The sequence below is a fragment of the Leuciscus leuciscus genome (assembly GCF_965113295.1).
Source record: "Leuciscus leuciscus genome assembly, chromosome: 23".
Classification (NCBI taxonomy): Eukaryota; Metazoa; Chordata; class Actinopteri; order Cypriniformes; family Leuciscidae; genus Leuciscus; species Leuciscus leuciscus.
Window position 1 is genome coordinate 16,814,338 of NC_138747.1, and position 9,558 is coordinate 16,823,895.

Consider the following 9,558-nt stretch of genomic DNA (forward strand, 5'->3'; position numbering starts at 1 on the left):
GGAGGAGGGGGTGTGCTCACACACATCAACCGCACCGATCTGCGCCTTTTGTTATGGGAGCGGAGGTTCGCAAATCTGCGGAAGCCGCCTGTTGATGCACATCCCTCGCCAAATCCTGACAGCCACCCTGCCAGAAACCCTATTCACCCTGCCTGGGAATATGCGAGTGAGAATTGGAGATCGATGCGCACAACATTAAAGTCGTTTCCATTGTTTTCTTACCACAATACGGGGTTCTATAGTAAATGCCAATACCATTTCTATAGTAAATGAGAGAATGACTCAAGTTTTAGTAGATTTTAGGTACAATTTTTGATAATTGTCTTGTGAATCATTTGTACGCTCCAAATATTTGCACACAGATTCCATGTGTGACCCTGCCCATGATGTCAACAGATCCAGTTAGAATCTATTTCAATGGTTTCTATTTGGAATACTAGAGCTTTTGAATGATAGGGTTGGTAAGGAAGCCCAGGACTCGAGGCTGCCCAGAGGATGACCTGCAGATGGGTGGTTGCTTCAGGAATGGTGGGGGGGCCTGAGGAGATGAGTGGAGGTGATGTCTTAGTCTTTCAGGAGATGACAGATGCCGTCGCACACACACAGACCATCAGGCCGCTGACAGACACGGCAGAGGCTAGGTTTTCTGGGCACATATTTATTAAACTAGGCGACTCATGAAACTTCACTATAGCGGTGAGATTTTAGTTATTTAAAAAAACAAATTTTGACAATTAAATGAATGCTTTATTTAATAAAGAGCCATTTTTGAGTGGCTCTTTAATATGATTTAATATTTAATATAACATTTTAATTTATAGCTCATTTCTTAGTTTTATAAAGTATAAAAATGTACATCCTATTATATTATTTGGTAACATTTATAATAAGGTTTAATTTGTTCATATTAGTTAACTATGTTAGTTAACATGCACTAACAATGAATAATACTTCTAAAGTATTTCTTAATCTTAATGTTAATTTCAACATTTACTAATACATTTTTTTAAATAAAAAGTTGTATCTGTTGTTATTTAAAGGACCTGAGCTAAAATAACCTAACAGTGAACAGTTGCGTTTTTATTAACTATTAATAAATATTGTAACACATTTATTGCACATTGATAGTTACAATAGTTAATGCATTAACTAATGTTAACTAATGGGACCTTATTGTAAAGCATTTACATCTTTTTTAGTTTTTTTTTGTTATCCATCAATATAATAATTCTGCATGTTCCTATTATATAAATTTCCCCTATTTTTACATTTAGAATTTCTTTGCTGTCCATTGTTGATGTTTATAAACGCTTATAATTTAATAACAATTGTAATCTTTAGCAAATCTCAAAATCAATTTAAAAAATCTACTGGTCTAACGAATCTAACATTACTATGTTGGGATTTAAAAATGTGTTTATTTTTTACTTTTTTATTTATTTTTAATTTCAGATAAAATATAGATAAAAAAAAAAGCTTTTTAATAAATTATAGATAAAAAAAAAAAAGAAGCTTTTTATAGATTCATATAGATTTTTAACTTGGGTCATTTATTGGTTATCAGCCATAGCATGAAAATAATGATCAGACTATCATTATCAGCTGGAATTTTAATATCGGTGCATCTCTACTTGTTCTCTGCTGCTGTGAAGGTCATGTTTATCACAGCAAGCAACAGCCCTAGACACGTCTCTAGATTGTGAGCCAATATCCGCCCATCCAAGGTCAGGAAGATCATCCCCTGATTGAAACGACAACATAGTCAGGTGTCAAATCTGGTTTATATGAGGAGGTGCTGGCTTTCACGGTGCTGACTGAGGAGTCTCGAGCCCTCTTGGACAGGAAGTGCACTGATCAGGGGCTTGATTTTGGTCCAACGTGCTTAAGAATGGAAATCGTGTCATCTGGGTTGGGGGTTACATCCCCGAAGGAGCCCGTTCCTCTTCGCCGTCCCGCGGTGCGTGTGTGTACGGCTGCTTTTGAAGAGCGAGCAGGATTAGCCCCTACAAGGGGTTTGAACCATAGCCTTGACAAGGCCACTTTTATTACTTTACAAGCCGTGTCGTCCTCCAACCACTGAAGCTCGTTTTCATGTGACCTCGAGCTCTGGGCTCCACCTTGTCATCGCTATTAAATTCTAATAAAGATAAAAGTACGCTTTGAAGAGCTGCGCCGGGCCCCGATTCCTCGCCCTCCTCCTAATCTCTACACAGTTCGGATTTCCAATCCCACAATCCCCCTCTCTTATCAGATTCAGCCCAACTAATTGTGCACTCTCTTTCTCTCTCTCTTTCTCTCTTCCCACTCGTTTATCTCACCCTGCGTGTCTGGAAACGGCAGGACTCTGTTTGGAAACAAGATCAAGTCGGTGGCCAAGAAAGCCTTCTCGGGCCTGGAGGCTCTGGAGCACCTGTGAGTATCCCACAATGCTGTTCTGCTCTTACTGCCAAAAGTAAATGCTTAAGAGGGCTGCTAGCAATTTAATAGTGTCTTTGTAAAAGGAGAGGACGGGGTGGTTTGCAAGGCCAGCTGGTCTTGTCTCGTTAGAGCCAGCTTTAACTTGCACAGGAACACAGTTATGGAGCATATGGTCAGTTTCGTAGAAGAAATGGAATTTTTAAGCATTTCTGCAGACGCTGTAACTCCACATCTGATATTAGGGTCTTTCCACCTTGTTCGGAGTTATCCCGTATAAAAATAGGCCACAGATTTGCATGCGAGTGCAGCAGCTGCATGTGAACATTCCCATGTCCTCTTTTCGTCACGCCTGAGGGCTGTTTAATCTCTCAACAGGAACTTGGGGGAAAATGCCATCCGCTCCATCCAACCCGAGGCATTCAGTAAGATGAAGAACCTGCGTTACCTGTGAGTCCCATTAAACACGCGCTGCTTTTCACACGCACAACCACTCATCCGGTTAGAATGTTTCTCAACATCATGAATGTTTGGCTGACAGTTAACAGTCAAATTATTGCAATTAATACACATGCATGCACATACAAGTCATGATGAAATGTTTAGTTTCCTTTTAAGGAAATCATAGAATGCCATCACTAATGACAATTTAAATGTAAAATATTTATTTTAAGTGCACTTAAGTCCACTTTACATTTTTTTAAAGACATTTTTATTAAGGATGCATTCAATTGATCAAAAGTGACAGTAAAACATCAAATAATCCAGATTTTTTTTTATCAGTTTCCACAAAAATATTAATCAGCACAACTGTTTTCAACATTAATGATAAAAAGAAATGTTTCTTGAGCATCAAATCAGCATATTAGAATGATTTCTAAAAGGATCACGTGACGCTGAAAATTCATCTTTTTGACATCACAGGAATAAATTACATTTTAAGATATATTGAAATGGAAAACCGTTTATTTCCATTGTAATAATATTTCACAATATTACTGTATTTTTGAACAAATAAAATGCAGCCTTTGTGACTTCAAAAAATCTTACCAATCCCAAACCTTTGAACAGAATATTGTTTTTGAAATACCGTTCTTAAACATATTTCAGTCTGAAATTTTTAATAACTTTATTTATACATATATATTTTTTAATATTTGACATTATGCTTATATTAAGTTAGCCATTTTTTTGGATGCTACTATGTGAGCTAAGTGCACAATAATTCAATTCTGTCAAATCATCTCCATCAGGCTGAGGCTCTTTCTTTCGTTCCCTCTTTCTGCAGTTATATTCAGAGTGATAGTTTTCTGTGCGACTGCCAGCTGGACTGGTTTCCGGAGTGGCTGGTAACACGAGGGCTGCAGCCTGGCGTTCAGGCCACATGTGCCCACCCAGAGAACTTAAAGGGCACCAGCATCTACCAGGCTCCACCACAGAGCTTTGTTTGTCGTAAGCAGTGCTATATCCTACATCCATAGTCAATGACAAACAAACAAGTCACAAAAAAGAAATAACTTAATGTTGAGATTTGTTAAAATGTGTCTATGCATTGACTTCCTTCCAGATGATCTTCCCAAACCCAAGATCACAGTCCACCCTGTGACCACGGCAGCAGTATTGGGCAAAGATGTGCGTCTGACCTGCACGGCTGCCAGCAGCAGCAGCTCACCCATGACCTTCACCTGGCGCAAGGACCAGGAGACGCTACGCCAAGCTGAGGTGGAGAACTTCGCCCATGTGCGGGCCAGTGACGGAGGGGTGATGGAGTACACCACTATCCTCCACCTCCGACACGTCACCTTCAACCATGAGGGCCGCTACCAGTGCATCATCAGTAACCACTTCGGCTCTTCCTACTCTAACAAGGCCCGCGTCACTGTAAACGGTACATTTAACACACCTAAACTACATAGCTGTACTTTTCAGTTTGACCATCAGTCATACCATTTGCACAAAATGCCCATCATGCAAAGATCCTTTGTTCCAGTGGAAGCATTTCATTGTCAAACAAATAATTGCTTTTTAAATGTCAGTGTATGCTTAATACACAATAGTATTCATTAACTTTTGAACCTAACAAAAACTAAAATATATCATCTCTTTAAAGGCTTGAAATATGTGTTTAATAATAAATATTATACATTATATACTTTTAAAAATATATATTTTATAAATATTTTTGGGTCTAGTTTAGTTCAGTTTAATTTGTAATAATGGATTTTTCCAAACCCTGGATATTATATATTATTTTAGTAATAATATATTATGAATTTAAGTTGTTGTTGAAATATATATTTATATAATGTACATAATATTTACGTAATATTATACATACTTATACATATATAATATTATATGTTATAATGTTTATATAATTTATCATTTAAATATTTATATAATATACATGCTTATACATATCTAATATAATGTTTATAACATTACTTTATACATACAATAATGTAACATTACTTTATACATACATTTATCATTTTAAATCTGAAATTCTTCACTTTTAAAGGCAATTTTAAGTAATTCTTTCAACGCACAAATCACACCAGTTCCCATCATGCACCATTTTCTCAGAGCTTTTCTTTCAGTGAAAGCATAGTTTGAATTGTACCAGCAAAATTGGGTTTGAACATTCAGACCAAACTGTGCCGCTAGAATTCGGGAACTTTTTAGCTTCTCTGCTGCTAGCGGTACACTTGGATTACATGCCTTGTCAGTTGGAGCAACAGATGCAAATTGATTGTCCTGAGGCATTTTTTGGTTTCATGCCCGTCCAAATCAAGCCATTTCCCATCACCAATTGAGTTAGTCACAGCTATGAATGCTGGGCTTGTTTGGTGCTGATGCAGCAACATTATGTGAATAATCCTTGCTAGGGCTAATTTCCCTTTGCTTTTCTATGCGCACAGTACTGCCTTCATTCGTCAAGACCCCACGAGACATCACGATCCGCACGGGCACGAAGGCGCGGTTGGAGTGCGCGGCCGAAGGGCATCCGACTCCCCAGGTTGCGTGGCAGAAAGATGGTGGTACGGATTTCCCTGCCGCCCGAGAGCGCCGCATGCGTGTGATGCCTGATGATGATGTCTTCTTCATCATGGACGTGAAGCCTGAGGATATGGGAGTGTACAGCTGCACGGCCAAAAACACGGCGGGCATGATCTCCGCCAATGTCACTCTAACAGTGCTAGGTAAGGTCATTTTTGTAATGTTTACATTATGGAATTCAGATTTGTTTATTAAGCTGTTGGAGTTTTGCTAACCGCTGTTTAGTTCTATGTAGGAATGTTTTATTTCTTTCCCCGTCTGAAGCAGCTGGGCTTTATGTGCTGGTTGAAGGTGAAAGGTCAGGAAAGAGGTCACAGGCAGTAGAGGAAATGCTGAGGGCTCTCATAGTGGTATTTTTGAGTGTTTCTGAGGTCTCGACTGAGTAATTGCTAGGCAGAAACAGTCAAGTACTCATTTTACTATGGACATTATGTGGTATAATCGACCTAAACTGCGCTTTGATTTTGATTCACTAAAAAGAATTGGCTTCGGGAGTCAATCGTTTCATGAATAGGAGTGCATACTGCTCACACTGGGAAAAAAACAGTTCACAAGAGTCATTCATTTGGAAATAAGACAACACTGGCGATGTATGTTTTTGATTCACTAAAAAGAGTTGACTCGAGAGTCAATCGTTTCATGAATCAGATTGCATACTGATTGCACTGGAAAAGTCATTCATTTGGAAATAAGACTACACTGGAGATGTATGTTTTTGATTCACTAAAAAGCACAAGTTCATAAGAGTCATTTGTTCTGGAATTGGAATACACACATGCTTTTCATTCTCTAAAACGAGTTCAGTTCATAAGCATCATTCATTTGGAAATCCGACTACAGTGGTCCCACTGTATATTTTTGATTCATTACTCATTCATTCATTCATCCAGGAATTGGACAATGCTGATTCTGCTTTGTTAGTTTTTTTTTGTTCACTGAAAAGAACCAGTTCATAGGAATCATTTGTTCAAAAATCAGTCTAGAGTGGGTCCTGTTGTAATAACTAATTCGCGGAGTCATTTGTTCAGAAATCAGACTCCTTTTTTTAAAATATGGAACTGACATCCCTAATGTAAGATTTAAAATGTCCATTTTCCAAAAAGACTTAACTTGTACCGTAAGGAGAATTTTTTTTGTCCAATACAATTACGATTCGCAGCTGTGACATGAACTAAACCCCGATGTCGAGCCATTTAAGGAATTTTAAGTACTTGGGCAAATTTACTCATGTCCGTATGTAATTCAATAACTATTCCCTGTAATCTTCCCACAGAGACCCCTCATCTGGCACAGGAAATGGAGGATAGAAATGTGGTGGTGGGCGAAACCGTTGCGCTGCAGTGCAAGGCTTTAGGCAGCCCACCTCCTCGCATCACCTGGCTAAAGGGGGAGGAGCCTCTTCGTCCCAGCGACCGTCACCACTTCACTCCAGGGAATCAGCTCTTGGTGATCGGCACCACCACCTTTGAGGACGCAGGACGCTACACGTGTGTCATGTCCAACACCCTCGGCACAGAGCGAGCTCACTGCCAGCTCAGTGTTTACCAGCGATACGAGGACTGCGCGCCTTTTACAAGTCCCAGCACTGTCACTGTTGGAATCATTGTCATAGCTGTGGTGACCAGTATTGTGGTGACATCACTAGTTTGGGTGTGTATTATCTACCAGACGAGGAAGAAGAGCGAGGAGTGCAGTGTAAACACAGGTGCGTATATTCACATAGATTTGGCTCAGAATGTTTTTGTTTTTACATCACAAGACTTTTATTTTAAACCTTTGCTCTTGCCTTTTATAGACGAGACAATTGTCCCTCCTGACGTCCCCAGTTACCTGTCCTCTCAGGGCACTTTATCAGAGAGACAGGATGTGTGTATACGAGTGGAGTCCAATGGCGGATCTCAACCCAACGGACACATAGAAAACAATGGTAAAGTATCTTCTGACCTTTTCCAAGCGAATTTTGAGAGAGAAAAACCTGTGGAATATATTTCAACTATGCAAAATGTGTTAAATGGAGAGTAACGACAATGGTAATCTATTCTACTTGGCAGCTTAAATTATAATCAGTTCAGTCAAAAATATGTTGAACTTTAGGAATGTATTCTTTGGAAATTTGCGAAGCTTTCTGCGGGATCCTATTATTGCAGATTCCGTTTGGGATTCTAGTTTTATGGCTAAAACATACAATCACAGTGTTTACGAAATTCAGAAAGTCACACACATATGAACAGTCATTTAATACAGGATTCCCATGATCACTGAAAACCTGGTCTAAAATATTAATGGCTAGAAATTTGTCCTTGTGAATGTAGTTTCTATAAAATGAGGGTAGAAAATGTAGTGCGGGGTTGATTGGATTGTGAGATGTGGGTGGTGCACTCAAAAATAAATGCGAGCTTGAAGTGGACTGTAAGAAAGGGGTGGGGTTTAAGTGACTAAATGATTTTTAAAAAGTCCTGCATGTGTCACTAGAGAGGTGTTCCAGTGATAAAGTTGATTAAACAGTACAAGGTAAAAAAAAAACACAAAAAAACGTATGCATTGATTATTAGTTCACAATAAGATCTCTAACCTTCATTTACAAAATAGATGAATTTTTTTGAATGTGTCCGTTTAAATGATCTTCGCATAACATCATATGTTAACAAGCTTCTCTCGCTTCAGGCTATGATGTGTGTACAGACTGCCTGGAAAACGGTACAAGTTACTCCAAACACTGCAACTACCACCCTCATGGGATAGCGCCCCCTTCAGGCCTGGAGTATCAGCTGACACACCAGACATCAACGTTCACCAGCCACAACACTGGTGAACCACACTGCAATGGCACACCCAACGGGGTCAGGAAAGAGTGTCAAACTCCCATCTTTCCCACCAACCACGACAGGGTGACAACATCGCCCTCATCGCACCAGTACGACCGAAAAGGTGATGAGGGATTCATCAATCCTTTGCTCTGTGGCTGTGTTTTAGACAGCCATAAATTGAAGAAGTCTCACTCATGTCCCATAAATCATTGCTACTGCCATCACTTAGCGAAAACACATTTTTTTAATGTTAGTTTTGATTGACTTCACATTGACTTAATACAGCGATAATATTTCTTGTTTTTCACAACTAGAATAGTGTTTGACCTCACGTATTTTCTAATTTCTCTCATCCTCTTTCAGGACTGTTGGTGAATCAGTCAGACACACCTCCCTCACTTGAAGAGACCTACCATCGGCCAGTAAAGCTCCTGTCTGGGGACTGTGACATTGGGTCCGAGCTTACACAGACTCTATTACCCAACGGACACGCTCATACGCCCGATGCCTCCCTAAGCGAGAGTGAATCCTTCGGGCGGGCCAGTGACTAACACCGCACCATCACTCTTTTTTTTTATCCTTTTGCACTGAGAACTGCTACCTCACACTGAGGGGCACAGACAAAGCTGCCCCCGTCTATCTGAATGCAGAATAGGGGCGTCCGGAGTTTGAAGGCGAAGCTTGAGTGGGACGATGGCGTCCCATGCGAGCGTTAATGATGTATATAGATATAATCCTCCTCAGGGAGGCTTTGTTCACACTTCAGAAATGTGGCTTGCATTTGACGCATGCAAAATGTATGACAGAGTGCTATAATGTTGGGCTTTGAGCTGTACATAAGAGTTTTCATATATAAATATGAATGTATGTATTCTAGAACTTTTACAAAAGAGTGTTTAACTCTATTCGCTGCATGGTGAGATCAGAGTGGTTATTTTATTTCTTTTTTTTCCCTTTTTTTTCCAGATCTCTCCTGCTTTTCCCAGTTTTATAAGCAGTGCCTTATTGCAAGATCAAAGAATCCACATGTTTTGTTGGGAGATGTCTGTATACTTTTCCTTTCACAAATGGGAATTTTGTCATGCACTTGAAGTTTAAATAACCCAATGATCACAATAGGCTGTCTTAAAGGAATATTCTAGGTTAAATAAGATACAGGGTTCCCATGGTCAGAAAACCTGGAAATATCAGGGAATTTTTGTTTTGTTTTATGCCTAGAAAAGTAATGGAATTTAACAAAATCTTAAACATTCATAGAAACGATCAAATGTTTTTG

The 9,558-nt window shown here is 39.3% G+C and overlaps 1 protein-coding gene across 1 annotated transcript in view; it reads left to right on the forward strand.

Annotated features, from left to right (window-relative positions):
• Positions 1-9,558, forward strand: part of lrig1 (leucine-rich repeats and immunoglobulin-like domains 1) — a 37,338-nt gene that overhangs the window by 26,435 nt on the left and 1,345 nt on the right. The window contains exons 10-18 of the mRNA XM_082156219.1: positions 2,341-2,412; positions 2,794-2,865; positions 3,704-3,867; positions 3,983-4,303; positions 5,337-5,618; positions 6,749-7,180; positions 7,271-7,402; positions 8,140-8,403; positions 8,646-9,558. The exon at positions 8,646-9,558 is cut by the window's right edge and continues 1,345 nt beyond it. Of these exons, the coding sequence (XP_082012345.1) occupies positions 2,341-2,412; positions 2,794-2,865; positions 3,704-3,867; positions 3,983-4,303; positions 5,337-5,618; positions 6,749-7,180; positions 7,271-7,402; positions 8,140-8,403; positions 8,646-8,833 (1,927 nt within the window). The 3' untranslated portion in view covers positions 8,834-9,558. The remainder of the gene's footprint in view (positions 1-2,340; positions 2,413-2,793; positions 2,866-3,703; positions 3,868-3,982; positions 4,304-5,336; positions 5,619-6,748; positions 7,181-7,270; positions 7,403-8,139; positions 8,404-8,645) is intronic.